This window comes from Pteropus vampyrus, unplaced genomic scaffold (assembly GCF_000151845.1).
Source record: "Pteropus vampyrus isolate Shadow unplaced genomic scaffold, Pvam_2.0 Scaffold166, whole genome shotgun sequence".
Lineage (NCBI taxonomy): Eukaryota > Metazoa > Chordata > Mammalia > Chiroptera > Pteropodidae > Pteropus > Pteropus vampyrus.
In genome coordinates this window covers 75,158-97,695 of record NW_011888947.1, presented here as the reverse complement: position 1 = coordinate 97,695, position 22,538 = coordinate 75,158, and the positions used below count along the sequence as shown (strand labels likewise).

The window sequence follows — 22,538 nt, the reverse complement described above, 5'->3', positions numbered from 1 at the left end:
GTATTAAACAAAGCTAAGCAACACAGTGATAAATCCAGGTTATTCTCATTTTGTATTTGTGAGATAACTAATATTCAACTAACAGCAGCTTTGGCATTCTTTAAATTTTTAAACCTCTCTTGACTTCTTTGGCATTTGTATCCTTCCTTATACTTGTTTCAAGGTAAATTTCAGTAGCTTTAAGAATTTTTTCCATGAAATGAGGCCTTCGAGAAAACCCAGCTTGGAAAAGGTTAGGAGAGATGAGAAGTATCTAACATTTTATGTGTAGAATTTTTTTGGAGTGGGTGAGAAAAAGGGGCTCGTGTGTGTGTAGGGTGTGTGTGTATTTAGGGCATGTGTGTATATGTGTGTGCGTACACGTGCTCATGCATACGTGTCTGTGCAGCCTATCTTCATCTGTAGCAGTAAAATATCTCTATTTCTAGGAGGCTTTAGTCCACTTATAATGGTTTGTCACAATGGGGAAAATTGTCAGCCTCCCAGATGGCATACACTGATCACTTCACTTCTAATAAAAATGTTCCCTTCAAGAAAATGTGTTCCTGCATTGCATGCCAAAACACAAACAGAAATCTTGGAGAATCTAGGTAGCTCAGGGAATTCCTCCCTTATGGAAAAGCTTTCCATACCAGAAATGGTGGAAAATATAATTTAAGCCATAAAAGGTCAGAGTGGAGTGACTTAGGGGTTGACTAGTTCCGAAAAACATCCTAGGAAAGTCACAAAAACAACTGTGGGCCTTCTGCAGCCTGGTTGAGGAGCCTGGCCCACCGGCAGCCCTGCACTGAGCGAGATGCTGCAGGTTCGTCACCCTTTCTTAGGTGGCCAGCCCAGACAGGACAAGGGGCCCACGGTATTTCCTGCTGCTGGTTCTGATTCTTCAGGAATCCATTTGGTCCCCAACAGAGGCTTGTTGTGAGAAGCAAAACAGACCAGATGCCAGTGGCACAGAAGACCCAAGGACTCACTGTGCTGTAGCTTCCTGATCTCTCCCGAGCCCTGAAGAAGAGAGTTTCAGGCTCAGGTGGTGATTAGTTAGTAACGCTGGTGTGTTTCTTTAGGCCTGTTGTTTCATTCCTGTAGTTGTAACGGACCAGACGGTTTCAGGTCTGGAAAGACCAGGAAAAAGCCGGATAAGAGCTTGAGCTTGGCAGGGTGTTACAATGTTTTTCAGAGAGAAGTTGGACAAAATGGTTACTTAAGTGTACGTTTCCAGCGTTTAGGTAGTTGAAACAATGATATCTTTGAAGGGACTCATATTAGGGGAGGCTGAAGTAGTTTTATAATAATACCTCAAAGATATTTCTGATGATCTGGACACATTGCACATGGTCACTGTGTCCACAGCTGCCCTGGGCCCCTTTGGTTGAATCCTACATCAAAGTCTTGTGACTCCGTGTAGTCAAGGGAGGAGTGGCAGGCCTCAAAATTCCAGAATTGTTTTTGATCAATTTCATCATTTACAAATATATATTTAGAAAGTTAAATTACATATTTTAATGGATATAAATTTTATTCATTTCTTTTCTTCACAGTACCCAATAGAGTACCAAATTATCAATTTTTAATGATTACTTGATGAAAACAAATAATTATTCCAAATTAGCACTTAGTTAATTATAAGATACACAGGTTAATGAAGACATTTTGAAAGACTCTTCCATTTTTAAGCCATTTAAAAATTTAACATATATTCATAGAGAATTTTAATCATGAGTAATAACCTGGAAATGTATAGAAGAGTACTAATTTAAAATCTGCAGCTCCAGAGGATTCCAAAAATCAGGGATCCAAAGAAGCCCACACCCAGACACATCATAATTAAAATGCCAAAGGTTAAATACAAAGAAAAAAATTTAAAAGCAGCAAGAGAAAAACAAATAATTACACATAAGGGAACCCCCATACGACTGGCAGCTGATTTCTCAAGAGAGACTATGCAGGACAGAAGGGTTTGGCAAAAAATATTCAAAAAAATGGAGACCCAGGATATACAACCAAGAATAATTTATCCAGCAAAGCTATCATTTAGAGTTGAAGGAAAGATAAAGAGCTTCCCAGACAAAAATAAACTAAAGGAATTTATCCCCACCAAGCCAGAATTACAAGAAATGTTGGAGGGACCTCTTTAAGAAGAAAAAACATGTATCAAAAACAGGAATAAAGAATGGTAACAACTACATTCCTATCAATAAGTACCTTAAAGGGAAAAGAATTAAGTTCTCCAACCAAGGGATGGAGTGGCTGAAGGGAATGGAAAAAGATATTGCTGTGATGAACCTAGAAAGTGTTTTAGTCAGAGAGAGATAAACACTATATGATTTCACTTATATGCGGAATTTAAAGAATAAAAAGAACAAACTAATCGAAAACAGACTCACAAATATAGTGAACAATTTGGTGATGGACAGAGGGGAGGGGGCTTTGGGGAGCTGGGAGAATGGGGTGAAGGGTTAAAGAAGTACAAATTAGCTGACGGATGGTCATGGGAATGGGAAGCAAGACTTAGGAATGCAGTTAGCATTAATACATTGGCAAGGTGGAGGGTCAGGGGAGGGAGAGAGCAATTGGGGGGATCATTTTACTAATTATATAGATGTCTAAGCAGTGTACTGTATTCTTGAAACTAATTAAAATTTTAAAAAATAATAATAAAACCTGCAGCTTAATACCCTGAAAAATTGTGACTTCTGAGTAATTCTAAATTTCTTTTTCGTGGGATCCAAGTAGTACAATCTTTTCTGTATATAAAGAAGTTTTGTTGATTTCTTTGAGCTTTTCTGAAACTTTGTCACATGTTTTCAATGTGTCTATTATGTTTCCTGCTAGTGGGCCTGCTGTGTCATGGGCAGCCACCTGGTTGGGTGGGCAGCCTGCACCAGTTGTTCGAGCTGCCATGCGTAGTATCTAAGGAACACGTAAAGGATTCTTTAGACTCAAGAATTCTATTCCAGAAGCCGTCAGAGCAGCTGCTGTCTGTTGAAAGGAAGCCAAGTTACCACTAGTGCACCAAAGCTTTATTTCTGAACTTCTGGTTTGTGGAGAGTGAAGGTGGGTGAGAGATGAGATTTCAGAAGCAGGAATGAACCTTGGAACTCTGTCATTAGCTCCAGATGTTTCACTTCTTTATAGACAGAGAACGTGCGTATGGAAGATACCCACTAGGACATTTCATTCCTATTCTGACCAGGCCATGGCTTTCCCCTTGTGCAAACTCTAGGAGCTCGGACTGGTTCACGTTTATAAAACTAGCAGATCCTTCTCCATTCCCTTAACTGTGGTTGTATGTAGACTCTACTCTGGTGATTCCATTCCAGAAGGGAAGATTGTAGACAATGGAGAAAACTGAAGAGGAGTCAGGGCTGGAAGGGTACTGTAATTTGCACTGAGTGTGTCCCAGTGCTGCTGGTCTCCAGCGTTTGGAGATTTCAGGAGCACGTGACCTTCATTCCAGGATGTCGAGCAGGGAGGAAGGGGGTTCATCAAAAGAACCACCTGCCCGATAGTCTAGTGGCAAGAGGTGCAAGTAGTGGGGCCTGCGGTGTCCAGAGTTCTGACAGATAAGAAGACATTAGTGAGCCTGACTAAAATCTCGCTGAGCCCTTGAACCGTTAAATGACAGAATTACTGCAGAGGGGAAAAAGTTTTAAGCACAGTGCAGTTTCTCACTTTTTACTCACTTCAAAAGTGAACCGCTGAGTGATTGTTAAATTTACTGTATGTTTATGAGGAATCCTTCATAGAAACTATAGATCCAGTCCAATCAGGATGCCTGGTTAAATTGTTGAAGCTGCTGCTTGAACAGTGTGTTGAAATGACTAAAAGAGAATCCTATGTGTATTAACTCACTGACGTGTGGAAAACTGAAGGACATGAAAACACAGATCCCTGTGTTTCTTATCAGAAGCCTATAATCTGTGAGCATTTTCACAGCAACAGGATAATGGAAGACGGGATGATAGGATCAGACGGTGCTGTGTCTACATAAGGATTTGTGTTTAGAAATTTGGCACAATCCATAGCAGAACCAGTACAGATGCTAATATTATGACCTTTTATACAATTCCAGAACAGAGGTTGATTTCTGATCAAGTAAATACCAAAGAATAAGGATGGTTTCTCTTATTCTGAGCAGCTGGAAGGTTTCATGTTTCCTCTCACACAGATAATGAGAATATTTGCAAATATTTGGTAAAATCCACAACCATCTTTATTTACATTTACTCTAAAGATTTGCAATCCAAAAATGAAATGAAATATGTGTGACATGCCACTGGTTTTAGATGGGAGAGTAAGTATAATATCCGAGACCATCAGGGGTATGTGTAAGAGAGAGGGAAGGGGGAGATTAAGAACACAGTAAACTGATAGCTGCTCTGAGCATGATATATAAAATACGCAAATAATCTAGGCATGATTTTCATGTGTACAAAAATAGTCACTTATTGTTAAAATTCAGGCCATTGTTTCATATTAACTCTCAAAGTAAAAAAAGCTTGTAAAGTGACCCAGACTAATTTTTAATTTTATCTCTTCATCTGCCCCTTTGAGCTATTATATTTGCTTTCAACAACTATTCTCACTTAATGTTATATCATCAGATGTGTGTATAGCACTGAGTGCTGTCCACTTGGTATAGAAATAAGCGCTTAAGGCTGGTCTAAGCTCTGAGGATGGCATTTCAGTTGGCAAAAGATGAAAATCAGTGTATACAGTGATTTTTGAAATGGAAGCCCTTAGAATAGTGACAATATGGGCCAACAATCCAGTGATAGATGCTTCTGTCCATTAATGGACGCGTTACCTCACCAAGAGTGGGGCAGGCAGTGACGGAGCCATGTGACATGAAGCCTTCCAGGCTACATGCTCAGACATGGGCTGTCAGCCTCAGGCCACTGGTGGGTCTATAGCATTCAGTTGAAAACAGTTGAGTAAACCAGACCCAATTTTTGATGAAATAGGACTGAAAAGTGTGGCTTCTTAAAAATAGGTCCTCATGATGTAACCAGTTGGCAAATCTTTTTGAGGCAGTTATCTTCTCTTTGGGAAGATACTCCATTGGCACCGAGTTTAGTTCCCAAAAGCCCCTCCAGAGTTGGAGAATACACAAAGGGCAAATGATTCGTGTGGTTGGCAGGTGTTCAGCCAAAAGACAGGTTGCCCGAAATGAAACTGATTCTTTTAACAAAGGCTGAAGTAGAGGGGATTTAGCATAAATAATTTTCCTTGTTGTTTTAAAGGGAAGTTATTTTTGAAGTCAAATGAGGCTCTTGAGGTTTCTTAGTTATGTGACTTGTTGTGTAATCATTCTTTTCACTATTTTCTAACACATCTCAGTCACACACAAGTGATTGGCTCCAGCCTCATGGTGTGACTGGAGCAGCCTGGAGGAGTTGCCACAACTGCATTCAAAGCCTCTTCTGTTTGGTTGTATTTTTACTGGCCTATGATCCTGGGCACATAAGTTAGCCTCTGAGGCCCTGTTTCCTCCTGGCAAAGTAGAGCTAATGATAACAAACAAGATGGCAGCCGTGATGAGAGCCCAGAGTGCAGCAGAGGCCCCGGGACCCCAGCCAGTCCTACTGCTCCCACACAAACTCACTGGCCCTCCTGGTCCTGCCCACTGTCCAGGGCTTCAGGTCCTTATCTGCTCATGTTCAGGCTGAATGATGATCAACAGGGGCTCTTCTTATGACTGACGTAGTGTATGTGTGATCCTGACACTCGCAGCTATCAGCAGCAGCCAGGATGTCCCCCAGAGAGGACACACTGTGGTGGAGCAGGATACAGGGACATCCCTGTTACTGGCCTCTCTTGTATGAACCATTGCTCTCTTGGCTTAGTCCTCTTTAGGCTCCCTCACTTGCCGGCTTCCCTCATGGGTTTGGCCAGTGCGGGGTGCAGAAGCAAGAAGCCCTGAGATTCAGGTCTTTATTCTGCTGATCTGCCCGTGGCTGCACCCTGACACAGAGCGCATCTTGAACTTGTAGCTTGAACTTTATATCTGCAAAACAGTGTTTTCTGAGATGAAATCATCCTTAGGAGGAAGTTCGTTCTTCCTTCCTCCTTCCTTTACTCTCCCCCGTCATTTGGAGTTGTTGTGGTGGAGCTTTCTTGTTTTCAATGCATGAGTGATAGCATGAACCCAGCCCCATGCTGGGTGTCATACAGAAGCACACTGTAAAGTGTGAACTCTTCTTAAGCAGCCTGTACTCTCCTCCTCAGAGGGAGCCCACCATTGACCAAGTACGAAGTGTTGCTTTTTGGGTGTTTTTCACTTGGACAATGTTTAAAGAAATTATTTACACCTCAAATTAAACATTTATATCATTTCTGACTCCTGATGTCAGTCAACCTGACCTCAAAGTGGGGTGGCTGGAGCACACCATGTAGTGAGAACAAGCAATAGTCACATTCCAACCAGGCTTCTTGTGTCCTCAAATGTGTGAATGTGTTTGACAGTAGCATGTTGTACTTTAACAGTACACACGTCTCCTGGTCCTGGTCTGAGGGGCGCACAGGGGAGAGGACAGGAAGTTGGTCAGGTTTCTGCTAAGCTGTTTAAGGCCAGGAACCCTCCAGAGACTGGAGCATGCTAAAAAAGGCCATCGTCCTTTCCTGTCTTATATTTTCTCTTTCTGAACTCTAGAGGTTAGAAACATAGTCTCTCAGTGTCAGTGGGCTGAGGCGAATTTGAAGTCCCCAAATTCAAAATGCTCCCAGAGAAATGCTCCCTGGCGTCAGAATCACTGAAGAGATTCTTCCAAAGTTTAACTTGAAATGTATATAAACTAGGTTTTTGCAAACCATTGATAACAGTGTATGTATAAGAATGTCCCTTCCACTTAAAAGTCCTAGAAAATTAACACCAGTGGATTTCAAACCCAAGGCTGATATATCAGAGACACCTGTGGGTCTGTTAGTGGGTTTTTTCTTTTCCAGCCATCTCCAAACTTGTCTAGAATGCACTGACCTAGGCCTTTTGGTGATTAAATAGTTCCTGAAACTTCCTCTCCTAAGGATATCTTCTCCACCTTATAAGAAAGAAGATGATGATGTTTATCTACTGTCACCCTCTGTCTGAGTTTGGGTGGCTATAACAGAACCCCACAGACTGCAGGCTTAAACATCAGATATCTATTCCACACAGTTCTGGGGCTGGAAGTTCGAGATCAGGGTGCCAGCACTTAGGTTCTGCTGAGGACCCTCTTCCTGGTTATTCTTCCAATGGCCTTCCTTGAAGTGTTCGTGGAGAGAGAGCCTCTGTCCCTCTTCCTCTTAGAAGGACAATAATCTGTCATAGGGTCCCCACCCTCGTGGCCTCGTTTAACCCTAATCACCTCCCAAAGGTCTCACCTCCAAACACGATTACATTAAGGAATTAGGGTTTCAACATATGAATTGGGGGAGTGGGCACAAACATTTAGTCCAGAGAACCCTGTGTGTTCCTAGAAAAGATTTGGGACTGAGCTCTGCTATCGGTGCAGAAAGGGAATTTGGGCCTGAACATATTTGTGGCTACTTAGTCATAGATATCTTGACCATACAGTAATCTCACTGTCTTACCTCAGTGTAGAACTTTCTGAGACATCGCCTTAAACAGTCAGGTTCCTGGAGAGTTCTTGGCCCCAGGTAGAGTTGGATCCTAGAGGCCGTTTGCACAGTGGGTCTTGGTCAGGGACTGAGTGGTCACGAGAGCTGCTCCTGCCCAGCACTGATTCAGGCAAGGGACACACTGTTGACATGTAGGAGGAGGTGTCCCTTCTCTTGCTGGTTAGTTAGAAATCAGTCCAAAGGGGGCCAGTTCTTCTCATGGGAAATTGGAATCTGGCCTTTTAAGAGACTATCACTTGTATTTTCTGAGTTTTGGCTGCTTTCTTATGATGGTCTTTATGCAACAGGAGTGACTTAAGATTCATGCCGATGTCTCGCTGCTCTCGTCTGCAGCCTGGCCTTACCTGTGTTCTGCACGCCTTGCCAGGTGGCATCACTAGTGCACTAGCCATGCCTGTTCGGGACCTGCCATCAATGAATCCATCACAGACCCGCTCCCACACCTTTTCAGGTGTCCAGGAAGCCCGAGGCCCTGCAGTTTGGGAGAAGACTATTGGTTGCCTCTTGCAAGGACAGAGGGGCAGGGTACCCTTGAGCTCACCCTGAAAGTCCTGCCCATGAGGAGCTGACAGAGGAGAGAAGTAGTCAGGATATTCTCAAGAAGCAAAAGGCCTGAAGCTGTGTCAACTAAAGACAGTTGACCATGTGGGCCTGGACATGGGGTTACTGCATTCCAGCAGAGGGTCTGAAAGTGCAAAGACTGTTCCTGGACCATCAACCCCAAACCAGTAACCCCCACTGGGTGTCTTAAAACAGCCAGAAATGTGTCCTCTCACAGTTCTAGAGACCAGACGTCCAAAATCATGGTCAGCAGAGCTGTGTTCCCTCCGGAGGCTCTAAGGGATGTTCCTTCCTTGTCTTCTTTGGCTGTGGATGCATGATTCCAGCCTCTGGTCCTGTGCTTCCATGGTGTTCTTCTTTCTGTGTCTAAATTCTCTTCTCCTTTTAGGGACACTTGTCACTAAATTAGGGTCTATCCTGCTTTAATGTGACCTCATCTTAATTACATCTTCAGACCCTATTTCCAAATAAGGTCACATTATAGGTTCTAGAGGTTAGGACTTGGCGATATATGTTTGGGGGACCCAGTTGGGCCTATAACACCCCTCACCCTATCATCGACAGAACATTGGCCGACCACCCCACCTCAGACCCACATCCCACAGAGAAGTGTGATAAACCGAAGTTCTGTACTGTGAAACAAGTCATTTGTGAGGTGCTGTTGGGCTTCCTGTGAGAGGTACCTGTGTGCTCTGCCTCTCACGTCTCTCCTGGGCCCCCCAATCATGTTTAATGTGTACACAGGTACAGTCTTCTCTTTGCTTACAGGAAAGGATGCTTGGTAATGGGCAGTTTCTTCTGCACATTTCTTGATGCACTGAGGTCACAGTGCACTTTGAGGTTGGGTATGGGAATGGAGGCACTTCTAGAATTCTCACCTTGAAAGGGGAGAAGTGCCATCCTCACCCAAGAGAGCCTCAGTGGTGAAGATAGAGATAAGCTGTCACCTAATGAGACTTTGTCCACTTGGTGTGTAATAGATTACTTGGCATAGAAATCAGTTTCTGAACTTTTCTTTAAGAGACAGCAGGCACTGTGCTTTATCAGAATAGAATAATAACGCTGTGCTGATGGAGGCTGTGCCACCAGTATGAGGTATGTGTAGATGTCCCCATTAGTTAGCATCTCACAATAAATCATCCATTTGTATGAATAGTGAGGCTGTGTTTCTACAGCATCATGAAATTTTAAATTTATGCAAGGACTCCAAGGTGTTTCCTTTGTGGGTGCACCCTGCCATAGGAGGCGCCTCTCTTGGTCTTTCCCAGTGAGGGCTGTGGTCTCCTAATTGCTATATTGATCACTCATGTGATCTGGGTTGATAGGTGAGAGTTTAAAGACTGATACACTCTCTTTTTAAAAACCACTTTCTCCCTCAATGTTCCCAATGAGGAGGGGACATTTGTTGACATTCATATCACTCAGTAAAGCACAGACATTTATAAAGTGGTAATTTAGTAATGGAATGGAACTAGTAGGAAAATTGTATCGCCTCTCTTTAGAAGTTCTTTTTTTTAGCCCCATCACAGTAAACACAACAATAATTTTTGCTGTTCTGTGCAGTGAGTTTTCCAAATTAAAAAAAGAAATGGTCAGAGTCATCACAGGACAGTGAGAGGAAGCAGTCCTGAGCACAGTCCTTTCTTAGATAATCTGTCCTGTGAGGTGGTGGCCACTTTGTTCTTATTATCAGTTGATGGCAGCTGGCAGCGTTCACTTCCGTGATTGGGCATCTCAGCTCGTTGCAGTCATGAAGTGTGATGGCTGGCAGCCGGGCGTACCCTCTCCCTTCCCCATGTCTGAACGACACTGTTATGACAGATCATGTATACATGCAATTAAAATAAAACTTTTATTTTGTTCCTGCTCTGTCTCTCCTGCTCCTCTCTCACCTAACCTTTCCTTCTAGAAACCAGGGACCTGGACCCCTGGGAAAATGAGGGCCTTGGACTTGAGTCTGGCTGAGTTATTAAACCTCTCCCAACCCCCAGCCCCAATCAACTGGAAAGTTTTAAGACACATGGTTAAGATTTGTTCCCAAGAAGTCTGCCCTATCTGGAATGATGGGGGATGAATACCAAGTATCTCCAGACTTCCGTTTCTGCTTTATTTTATTTTTTAGGTTTTATTTTGCTTTCTCCTAGATTGTGTTTGAGGTTCATGCTCCAGTGCTGGAACGAGCCACAGCATACAGCAGAACCTGCTTTTGATTACTGCTCGCCACACAGCATCTTTGTGTGCACAGAATCTGGACCTTGGTTCCCTGGGGCATGTTCTCATCCGCTCCAGGCTGTAAATCTGGCTCATGGCTTTTAGCCTGTTCGCTTTGCAAGCACAGCCTTGCTGGCCATAGGATACTTTTCTAAAATGTTGCATCGATTGGCTCAAACCCTGAGGGCTGTGAGGAGTCTCTGTGCTGAGTTTTGCTCCATGGCCGAGGAGTCATCCCAGAGGGACCTTGCTGTTTGAACTCATTTCTGACCATCTACTAATGGCGATGTGGTTTATGAAAGCACTCAAAATGGAACCCAGGGAAACATCCTAGTGTTCCATCGGTGGGTTTAAAGGCTTCAGAATGATCATGTGTTTGGGGCATTTTCTGTACAGATGTACGAAAGAGATTTGGGGCTGGTAGATCTTCTGGGCACGTAGTGCTTTGGGGGTTTCCTGATCTGTCTCTCAGCTCCTTATTACTTTCTATCATGAGGAAGCTACTCCTTGAATTAACATCCAGATGTGAGAAAGTCAACCTGGTTGGTCGATTACGTTACCTTAACAAGTTGGATTCAAACATTAAGTGACAAAACAAGTAAATGACCATGGCTTTTGCAGGAGGCCTTGGGATTAGTGGTCTTGTCCCTGTTCTTGGCTACACAGTTAAATCATGTTGAAAACAGATCTTGTTAAGTGATTGAGAGTTTTTTGCTGGTTTGTTTTGGTTTGGATTTATTTTGTTTCGTTTCGTTTTTTGCGCCTGGGTAGATTCTTGGTTGGATTCGGAAAAGTCCTCGGGATTCTTGCATTTATTGCAGGTTTTGTACCAGTTTTGTATCATCTCAGCTGAGTGTTAAACAGAGTTTCAGAATTGGCAGTATAGAGAGGAAATCCAGATGTGTGTGCTCCAAAACACAGTGCTCTTAGATCCAGGATCCCCTTAGTAGGCTGCTTTAAATTTGTACCCTGTGCCATTTTTCTTTTACCTGAAAATAATTGGCCATGCTTCAGAAATGTACTGGGGAACTCTCTAAATGAAGCTGGGAGAGTAGGCCACCCTTGCACTTCGTTTGGTGTCTTATACAGATGTGCTGCCCTTTGGGGAGCCCCACTATAAGTGCAGCCACAGGCTTGCTGTCGCTGGCAGCCCAGAGGTACTGCCACTGGCTACTGGCCGGGAGCTCGCTGCATTCCAGTTAGATCTTTCTACATTCCAGAGCCTGTTTGGAAAAGGCACCAAACGGAAAATGAGCAGGAAGAATGAAGAAGGAGCTGAAAGCTCATTATTGGGAGCTGAGTGGGAGTTCATCCAGGCGAGCTTTGTTCCACAGAAGATCAGGGCCGTGGTCAGATGAGCCAGGAGGCAGGTTTTCAGTGAATTCTCCTTCTTGGGGTACCATAGTGATCCATGTGACAGTGGCATGTGACTTCATTTTTGCTGTTCTGCATTTAAGATTTGATGTAATGGGTTTTCCTCATTACTAGTTTAAAATCAGTTCCAAACCAACACATCTGTCTGAGCCTCCTGTGTATTTCAAAAGGCTGCACAGTGCTGCTTCGGGCAGCACCACTGAGAAGCAGATGAATCAAATCTTTTGTGTAATTGATTTTTGTAGCGTTTTGTTTTTATTTTACTCATTTCATGTGTATTACCCTCACAAAAATAGCCTGCCTTCAGGGTTATGCAGTTATTAGAGAAAGAGGAGGCGCATTTATGCCCAGAATGTCCACTTCCGCCCCAGCTCCCTCGTGACTTGCCCCTGGCTGCAGAGCCTTCCCTGAGGCCCCTTGGGGGTGTCTGCCACATTCTCATCTCTCAGCCTGTCTGTGCCTCGCTTTTCGAGCGGGTCACCACCCACTGTGTGCTGGTTACTCAGCCCTTTCCCGACCCCTGACTGTGCGTTGGTCTGAAAGGAAGGGCCCCCCTGGGTCTTATTCCATGTTGTCCTCTTGACGTCCTTGCTCCTTGGCATGGTTCATTCTCTTATTATGAAAACAGCACAAGGGAAAAAGTTTCCACACGAGGTCCATGATGCGTCAGTCTCCGCCCCCAGCCTGGACTTTCAGCCCACTCCACAGGGTGCCCGCCAGTTGTTTCTGATACGCCATCCGAGCACAAGCACCCATGGGTCCCTTAAAACAATCAGGGCATCTCCAGTCACATATTTACCACCTTCTCTCAATAAATACGTATTGATAACTGAAAAACCAGGGATTTATAACTTGGCCATCTTCCCGCCCATCATTTTAGAACTTATCAGTAAATTCCTTCATTTATCAATTTCTTCAGATGGGCAAGACTCGGTTCAGTGCCGTTTCTGTCTTACACAGAAGAAACGGGGCCACGCGCATCCCCAGAATCCTCAGCCCTGTGGTGGTTTTGTGGAAAACATGTGAGCCCGACTCTCCCCTTCCCTGTTGCTTCCATGGACCACACTGTGATAAGTCAGTCCTGCTCCTGGCGAGGTTCCTGCTAAGAGAGCCAGTGCCACTGGTTTGTGATGACGTTAACCACTGGGAGAGAGGGCCTTTTGAACCCTTTCTTCCTGTGTTTTCTCTTTCATCACAATTGTAATCCAGTTTGAGAAGATATATTCTTTAACAAAATGTTAATGTCGCCTTTAGAAGAGTCATTTCCAAATTTTGGAGACTCCCTGAAATCATCCTGTATTGCTTTGTCTGAATAGCCAGCCATCTCTCTCCCAGCCCTGGAGTCCAGGTGTGGGAACTGGAGCGCCTGCTGCACAGGGTTCCTGCTGAGGCCGCATCGTCGGGGAGGTCCCTGGGGACAGCTTTCCTCTGCAGGGTCTAGAGTACAAGGAAGGCGAAGAATGATAACTAAGTTTCTGGAAGGTCTTTTCCTCCAGTTCTGTGCTCATTAAGTGTTTAACTCATTTCTGAATCACTTTGTGAAACCAAACTAATGTGGAAATGTTTAAAAGGCATAGCATTTTTAATGAATTCCCAGCGGAGAACATTTTCCTATTTTTATTTTCATTTAGCAGCCAGGCTGGTTATGTGCCTACCTTCGCTATTATAATTCTGCACATTTAGATTCTGAGGTTTCTGACACTGTAATTCTTAAGATTTAATCAACTGTAGATCATGCGAAAAGTCACTTTATGGGCAGTGCTCACAGGGAAAACAATCTCTCTTAGGATACCATAAAATGCCTTCCATTTGTGGGGGGTAGTGGCTCATCGCCAAAAGTAGAGCACAGGCCGAACCTTCTCAGAAATATGTTCCATGATTTCATTAGTTTCCTTAAAAAATAGTTATGTGATTTGACCTTAAATTCACTTATTAATGGATCTTTTAAAATATACCTCAACTACAAAACCGTGAGTACATTTTAATACCTAACGTTTTAGCTTAGTATTTCCAAACATTGCCTAGATATTTTTTTTGAAGTTCAGCCTAGGATCTAGCAAACAAGCGCTAAGCCAGGGCAGCCCGGAGCGCTCGTTCCCCTTCACCACCCACCGAAGGGGCGGAGTCTGCGGTTCTGAGAATTTCCTACTACGTCTGTTACCTTTTGTCTTTTGTGCATTCTGATTTTTTCTAGCTGTTACGACGCTGCATTGTTGCCCAGTACATTCTCTGAGCTGAACCATAAACCTCCATTGAGTGGTACTTTGGTGGCCCATGTTACTTTTTCCCCAGCTTTGCCATGGGAATAAACCTTACTTGATTGTGCCAGTTAGACATGAGCTTACGCACTTGGGGAAAGTGGGGGCTGGCAGCAAGAATGTCACTTGGATGTTCCTACATGGGACTAGTTTATAAAAAGTTCACAGATGCGTGTTAAGTCAGGAATAAGTCTGCTAAGAGACGCAGGTGCAAATGCTGTGAGCACTGCCAGGCTTCCAGACCAGCTTGTCACCTACTCGCAGCTGTGTTAGTCTCAGTCTTAGACTTGAAAGAGTGTTTTGTGGGACGCTGGGCCAGCTAAATGACACATGTGGTTAGTGTTTCTGGCAGTGACCCTACCAAGAATGTTGCTGTACATTTAATAGCACAAAAAGTTGACAGTTTGCAGAAATACTGTGAAGATGTGGGACGAGGACAAATAGTGTAGAATCCTTGAACCAAAGTGGTTCCGTCATTACTTTCAGACTTACAAACCAGGGTGAAGTAACTGGTTTGTAAGTCTGAAAGTAATGACGGAACCACTTTGGTTCAAGGATTCTACACTATTTGCGGAAAGACCATAAGGAACTGGTGGCCCCACCATGTTGTGGAGAGACCCTGCCAGGTCAAAACGCCATCCAGTGGAACAGTGGATTCCTCTTGGGCTGGTGAAGTGCGGTCACACATTGGATTTTATTTGCTGAGTCGAGGGGCCGGGCCTACCACTCCAAAAAGAGGCAAAGGAACAAAAGATGAGCTGACCCACTGCCAGACAACAGTGGGGGCCCATGTTGGGCCCACAAATGGCCAGTGTCTCTTCCACACTTCCACAGGCCTCCTCTCCGATCTGGAAGAAGTGTGTTCTTTCAAAGCAGTTTAACATCCTGGTTGGTCATGGAATGCCAGATAGAATTAACTTGAATCTCAGCCCTCCGCTGTCTTCATGGAGCCTTAGAAGTTCTGCCCAGCACTGAGCCCATCTCTCCTCTCTGTGACCGATCCCCTGCGCCCTCAATTGTCTCCTCCTTTGCCATCCCTGGGGCTTCTCGTTCCCTCTGCCTAAGATACTCTTCCTTCCCGTCCCTCTCCTTCTGAGCCAGGCCATCCCCAACCCTCCCACAGAACTTGCCCGAGTCTCCACAGATGACAGAACTGGACATTTTCTCATTCTGAGATTGCAGCCCATTTTGCTTCATAGTGCATTTGTTCTAGAATGTAGTCTCTCGAGGTCCCATTCCTGCCCTTGCAGTGTCTTGCACATATCACGTCCTCAATAAATATTTGAATTTGGTTTTCTGGAGAGAAGGAGTTTATGTGGAGGGCTGCTGCCCAGGAGGGAATTTGGGAGGACAGTACAGAGAGCAGTGGGCCCTGGGTGGGGGGCAGGACCAGCTGGGGCCTGAGGGTGTTGGCCGACACTTGGTCGGAGCAGGTGGGTCAGTAGATACTAGAGAGCATTTAGTGCAGGCCTGTCACTTGCTGGCATTTGATCTTGAGACAGTTTAGCTAATTTAAGATGATTTACATGCTAAATTAAAATTCAGAGAAAAAGCAAATGTCCATTTCATTAGTTCAGTCTTAACGGTAAATTCCATTCACTTCTGTCAGACACTCGCTGTAATCTTGCAATTGGCTCATAGTAACCGTATCACTGTCTTGTAATATATTTGTGCATGACCTTTCAGTGGTGCTTTGGAGTTGCCAAGCACATGAATGAATGTTCTTGTCTGGTCATTGGTGGCTGGCTTTGATGTAAGAGTGATGTTCGGACTTAAAGACCCTTCGACTGACTTTGTCATTTCATGGCCCCTTTTGGGAATCTGAATTTGTCTTGTCACAGAGAATCTGGGAGTGCAGAGTTCTTTTACACACGTCAGCTGGCTCAGCCTTGTGAGGAGGGCCAACGAAGGAGTGTGTCATATCAAGGTCCTTCAGGAGTGAGGTCCATAGTGTCTGGTCTGGGGGACCAGTGGTGGGACGGAGCAGGCCGTCAGCAAGGGCCTGGCTTGTGTGGCCTCCCCTCCCTCCCACCCGGCTCGTGTCTTCTGGGCTCTCCTCCGCTCCACCTCAAGTGATACTGTAACATTGTGTGTATGAGAGAGTCATCCCTCACGTGCCCTTTTTTTTTGATCTTCTAGTTTACCACAATGTCTTCTTAACTCTTAACTGCTCTTACCCGCCCTAACATTTTCTTCTGAAAACTTTTCATGTGAGTCTTCTAAGCTTTTCTCTAGAGTTGCCTGGCTTAGGAACAGCCGCCTCAATCCCTGTTAGACAGACACCAGGAGAGCCTGTGTGAAAATACACGTGTACTTCTTGAAAATACACCTGTACTTCACCACCAACTCCCTGTCTGATGGACCCGTTGAGGCACTGGCCTGTTTTCTCAGTCTTTCCTCATCAACATCAGCTTCATTTTCATTTGTTTAACAAGTGTTTATTCAGTGTCAGGTACTGTGCTAGACGCTGGGGATTTGTCAGTGAACAAAAGAGACCCCAACAGCCCCCACCACACACACACGGTGCCATCCTGCAGCGCCTCTTCCAGTCGCACGGGGTGGGGGTGGGTGCAGGGGGCAGACTGTGAACAAGTCCCCAAGCAGGATGCGCTGTGTGCCCAGAGGCAGCCAGGGCTCCAGACAGGGCTGTGGTGGGCCAGGTGGGAAGTCACCCAGTCCCCTCTGCTGGCTTTTCTTTCTTGATGGAAGGAAAGAATGTCAGCAGCGAAGAGAGAGGCAGGGAGTGGAGGAGCAGAGGAGAGGAGTGCAGGGATCAGGCAGGCTGGACACAGGGGCAGTGGGGAATGGGCATGTCTACTGTGGAGCTTGCCGGCTCGAGGTGTGTGCAGGCGTGTCAGCCACTCCCGCCTGTCCTGTGAGTCTCTCGTAGCCTTGCTGTGACTCTCAACCTCACCCCACCTGCAGTCACCCACACAACTGATCCCGGGGTGTCCTTTTCCTGTTATGTGGCAGAACCTTGAGGCATGGTGTGGTTTGTGACAGTTGGAGGAGACCCATCAGTTCAGTTAGCTCAGGTTAAGTAAATATGACATTTGACATGTAATTTTTGAATGGGCTTTGACAGTTTTGCTCTTCATGCCAAAAAACTACCTTTCTCTCTCCTCTGATGACCAGAGGCTCCTAAAACACATTCATGACTCAATACAGCCTCGTGTCCCCCTTTCTTCTGGTCCCAGCTTATATTTCTGGATTTGAGTCCTTTGACTTTCTGTCTGCTGGGAGTTCGTGGAGGGCATGTGGGGGCGTTTGCTGGAGGGGCCCAGGGAGCCCTCCCGGGTCTCGCTGCCCTTTCTTTAAAAAATGACAATGGCTTCCTCCCTGGTGATCGGGAAGCAAAGCTATGGAACTGGACAGGACTATGTCCTGTTTTCTGATCATGAAAGATCTGGTGGAGAGTAAGTGCTGGAGAAAAGAACACGTGAATAATAGAGGAGATCACACACACATACATACACATTCACACATGCTCACACACACATGTACACTCACTGGTCAGACGTTACTCCGGAATGATTCATGAGACAGACCCCACAGTAAGGAGTGAGGTCTTGGGCCATCGTCCTCGGTTCATACAGTCATGGTGGAGTCTGCATGCGTGGTACTTGCCCCTGCCATTGCTCCTGTGACGGTGCTGATGGTGTTCTGCTTTGTCTCTCCAGGTGCTGCAGGGGGCCCAGCTGATAGCTGTGGCCTCTTCAGACCCTGCTGCTGCAGGGGTGGACGGGTCGCCTCTCCAGGGCAGCGACATCCAGGTCCAGTACGTCCAGTTGGCACCGGTGACTGACCACACCACTGCAGCTCAGGTGGGTCCTGCCCCTTCTGGAAGTGGACACCCTGTCTGTGGACGGGTCCTGGGGCTTCTGCAGGTGTGAACACGAGCCCCAGCCTGGGTATTTCTGCTTCTGATGTTCTCCCGGGAGGAAGGTAATTACCATTGGAAGATGCATCATTTGGACACAGGCACTCATTTGGAATATTTTTTATAAGTGCCTGAATAACGTATCGGTGATATTAGATCCTCGCCCGGGTGATAGTTTTAAACCTGTTCTTGAGATATTCTGTTTTGTGCAAATGTTTGTCTATGAATTTGAAGGCAAATTTTAACTTCTTCTCAATCCCCTTCCACAAGTGGGGGGTCCCCACTGACTTGAGACCTTACTGCTCCTCAGAGTCGGGTAGCACCTGGCCCAGGGATCACTGCTTCTGCAGACCCAGCACTCACCCTTGACCCTTTTCCCGGGGGCAGGTTTATGGGGCACCTGCCTCTGAGCAGCCCGCCGCTTTGTGGTGGAAATGCCGGCTGACCCCGATAGCTGTGGTGCTTGCCCTTGGTTTTGGGGGCACCGTTTGACCAGGTATCCTGCCGCCTGCCCTGCGCTTCTAGCACGGCAGCCTGACGACCTTGTGGGGAGCTCCACATTCGTAAGGCCCAGTTTTCCCTGTTTGTTACATGCTTGCTCAGGAAGTCTGATTGACTCTGAGCACCAACAGGCTTCCCACAGAAGCCTCTCGTTGTCCGGCTCTGCTGGATCTCCTCCACTGCCCCTTATCCGTGTTTTCCCAGGAGCTCTGGAAACTCCAGCATTCAGACCCCGTTTGGACACTTTCTGAAATGTCAGATGAGAGGGTTTCTTCCTTAGATATTTGAAGTGTTCATGGAGCTTCCCCACGGTGAGTGTACTTAGTGGAGTGAGCGTCATGGTCTCTCTCTTCAGAGTTCCCCTGGGTCTGGGGGAACCAGGCCTCGGCCCCCTGTGCTAGCAGAGAGAGCTGGCAGAAGCCGGATGGCCTGAGCCCCTTTAGAAGACAGTATGAATGGGTTCTGTCTGGTTGGTTGCTTGTGTTTGGAACAGCCAGTTCTAAAGTGATGGCATATTCCCGTTTTTTTAACGAGAGTAACCGTAGGATTGCTCCTGTGGGGGCAAGGGCACCTTAGAACAAAGCACTAGCCTACTGGTGCTGTGAATGACACATAAGCTTTTTGCCTACATTCTCAAACCTCAGAAGCTGTAGGTTTAAATCACTAAAATTACTGCTGAGATCAGGGAGAGCCATTGTAATGCAGGGGCTTTTCTATGCTCTGACCATGGGAAGGCAGGGGAAGGCAGGAGAAGGCTGCATGTCTCGGGCAGCCTCAGCCTGGACACGGCCTCAAAGCTCACTGCCCACAGGCCCCTGTTGGTGTTCTGCTCTATCCTGCTGGGTTTTGGCTCCTGTCCCGCCTGCTCTGGCGCATTCTGCTGCCCTCTCTGGGTCTGCTCCTCTCCTTTCTGTGGCCAGGCACTAATGAGCTTCGTGTACCTTGATGCCATCAGCCTTTGATGCTTAGAATTAAAGCTGCAAATTCCCAGGCAGTCCCTTTCCCCTCTCGCCCTCTGTTCTGCACTGTGCTAGGTGTGGTGTGCTCTCCACAGTCCTTGGAGGAAAGGAAATTCTCATTTGGTTCGCTGGTTGCCTGGTGAGGTGGTTCCCAAGGAATGGGGCTCAGCAGAGCCAAGTAGGTTGCCCAGGGTGACCCTGGTGGCCAGCTGGGTGAACTCAGCAGTCCTGCGAGGACTTAAATTCTTACTCTCCTGATTCACAATGAGGCCCCAGTTGGCCCAAAGTTTGGGAACCCGTGTCCTGGAGAAGGCTGGTTTCCCCTTTGCCCCATCCCCCTGCTCCTACCAGACCTCTCCAGCTCCCGTGACCCGGGCACTTCCAGGCCCTTCTGACTCTGAGTGGTGTGGATGTTGACACAGTGGTGACCACAGAGGCTCCTTCCATTCTGGAGACCAACTGAGAAAGATGAGGCATGGCCTAGAGCTGGGGATGGGGAAGGGGGGGAGGGTGCGTGTGTGTGTGTGTGTGTGTGTGTGTGTGTGTATGTGTGTGTGTGTGTGTGTGTGTGTGTGTGTGTGTGTTTTCTCCGTGTGTGTGTGTGTATGTGTTTTCTCCATGTGTGTGTGTGTGTGTGTGTGTGTGTGTGTGTGTGTGTGTGTGTGTTCTCCCTGACCAGCTAAGTTGATGTGGTTTGAGGGTGAACCTGTCCTGGAAGGAAGCTCCTGTGCAGGCCCCACCTCGTCCCATGCTGGTGATATGTCTGATGCCCACATCGTCGTGAATGGGCTCATTGTGTAAAATCAGTTCACTCTGCTGCTGGGCTGCCACAAAAGGGTGTGTGTTCTTCAGGTCTGGGGAGCTGTGTGGTGGGGCATCTTACTGGGTTGTAAGTTTGTGGTCATTCTACAGATTTCAGAATTGAGGAAAGCTGTGTCCATTTTAGTCCTTTGCCACCTTGGCTTTCTGTCAGTGTTCTTTGTCTCCATTCACACCTGGCAGCTCTCGACATCTGTTTAATTAGGACACAGCAGTGGAGCGGGGAATGAGACATGTACTTACTGCTCCAGCCGAGTCTCGCTCTGCCCTCACTTCATCTGCCCGCAGCCACCAGCAGGCTCTAATTCACTTTCCCTTGCCCAGAAACTTGTGGGGAACCCCCACCCCCATCTGTTGTCTTAAGGCGACCCCTTTTTCATCGCTTCTACCCAGCCACTCTCTTGGGCTGCAGGCGATGCCTTTGCTGAGTCCTTCTTCTGAAACTGGAAAGCCCCTGCTTTGAGGAAACACTATGTCAAATGTCATTTGACGTTTGTATAGTATTTCAGAGGCGCGGCCCTGAACCGCAGTAGGAGATGTAGGGCCGCACCAGGGACTTCCACCTTCGCGTCTCTGTACCTTTCTTCACCTCTTTCTTTGCGGTCACCATGCTGGGCCCCTCCAGCTAAACTTCCCGCTTGAGAAGCCAGGAAGCCCACCTCTGAGGGTCTAGTCTTTGTGACATCGCCTTTGATGTTGGCTTAGGAGGTCCAAAAAAACCCCAAAATCTCCATTTGAGGGCCAATTCCGGATGGTTGAGATGGATGATTGGTGACTTATTCTAAGATTGTATTTTTCCCTTTAATTCATCTTAAAACTATGAATATATATTTAAAATCCTTAATACTTGTAACTCATGGATTAAAACTTCAGTCTTTAAGGTGAGAAAGGTAGCTGCCCCTAAAATGCTTTTCATAACATTGGAACAGTTTTTATAAGAAAAGGCAAAATGGTAACTGAAATTCTAGGCAAATATACTAGGTTAAGGAAGTGTCAACCACAGAGTATTGTTCCCCAGTGATAACCAGGAGGCGGGAATGGGAAGTCAGCACTGCGGGCTGCGAGTGAGCCCTGCAGCATGTGTGGGAGGGTTGGCGGGGTTGTGGGCAAGGAGAAGCCCCGCAAGGCGGGACTGTGGCCCGGATTTATCAGAACTGCGTGAGTGGCTCGGGTTCTGGGAGCGTCACCGCTCTAGGCAGGGGTGAACCTAGGACCCAACCCCTTCCAGCTCCGCTGTGTGTGTTGTGCTATGCATGGAAACCATTGGTGTCTTGTGACCCGCGAGTGGCCTGGACTCGAGTTGGTGGATACTTTTATAGAAAAGCCCTGCTCTCTCCCCTCTTGCAGACAGCTGAGACTCTGCAGCCCACCCTGCAGTCCGAAATGCAGCTTGAGCATGGAGCCATCCAGATCCAGTGATGCAGGGCAGGCCACCTGAGCACGACAGGACCCGAGACGGAGCCGTCACCGCGCTCAGCGCCAGCTCCAGCCAACCACCCAGTTCTACACGCGCCCTGGCCCCACGGCTTTGCACAGAGGTGACTGCACACGTTCTATTAAAGTGCATCCGAGAGCCTCATCCACAGGAGAAAGCGTCCCAGTAAATAAACAGATGGTAACAGCCACCACCCCTGCCAGAAGACCCCTTTCGTTTGAGTCACACTGTTGGTGTCTAGAGAAAGAGTGGGGAAGCACAGTGTGGATTGCATTAAGTACACACAGAAAATCAAGAACTACAATATTTTTCTCTGTTTAAACAGCTTTTTTTAATTTGCTATGGTGTTTATAACAAAAAAGAAAACTGAAAAAAAATGGACTAGCAGAAGCCTTTTGCTGTGTGCTCTGTTCAGTGTAATGAAAATAGGTATTTGCAAAGACAGCTAACGATTTTGATGGAAATATTGCTTACCTACTTTTCTAGGGGGAAATGCTCTCAACAATGTAATTAAGCATTTCTAATGAAATAAAATGTATTTATGACCACAGCAGCTTTCATGTTATTTTCGCTTAAAAGATGGTTTACTGAGGCCACCCTCACTCCTGGTGGGTGCTCAGGGGTCACCCCGTGGGCTCTTTCAGCTATACTGACAGTACTTGCGGGATCCTTGCAAAGGAAGGAGTGTGGCTGCTTCTTCAGTCCCATGTAACAGGCCTGGAGTGTCAGCATCCCCACATGCAGAGCGCTGCCCCAGGAGAGCGCCCCCTCTCAGACACAGGCATCCCTGAGACAGTGTGAGCCAACTTCAGTCTTGTAGGCACTCCTACCAGTAATCCGTGCTGTCAAATGACACAGGCCTTTTCCAGCTCAGAAAGTTACAGCTCCAGGGTTCCTTAGAAAAAATCCTGTCCTGAGGAGCT

General features: G+C 46.5%; 1 protein-coding gene across 1 annotated transcript in view; it reads left to right on the top strand.

The window, feature by feature from the left end:
* Positions 1-22,165, top strand: part of BANP (BTG3 associated nuclear protein) — a 116,162-nt gene extending 93,997 nt beyond the window's left edge. The window contains exons 11-12 of the mRNA XM_023536671.1: positions 17,702-17,845; positions 21,528-22,165. Of these exons, the coding sequence (XP_023392439.1) occupies positions 17,702-17,845; positions 21,528-21,599 (216 nt within the window). The 3' untranslated portion in view covers positions 21,600-22,165. The remainder of the gene's footprint in view (positions 1-17,701; positions 17,846-21,527) is intronic.
* Positions 22,166-22,538: the final 373 nt, after the last annotated feature.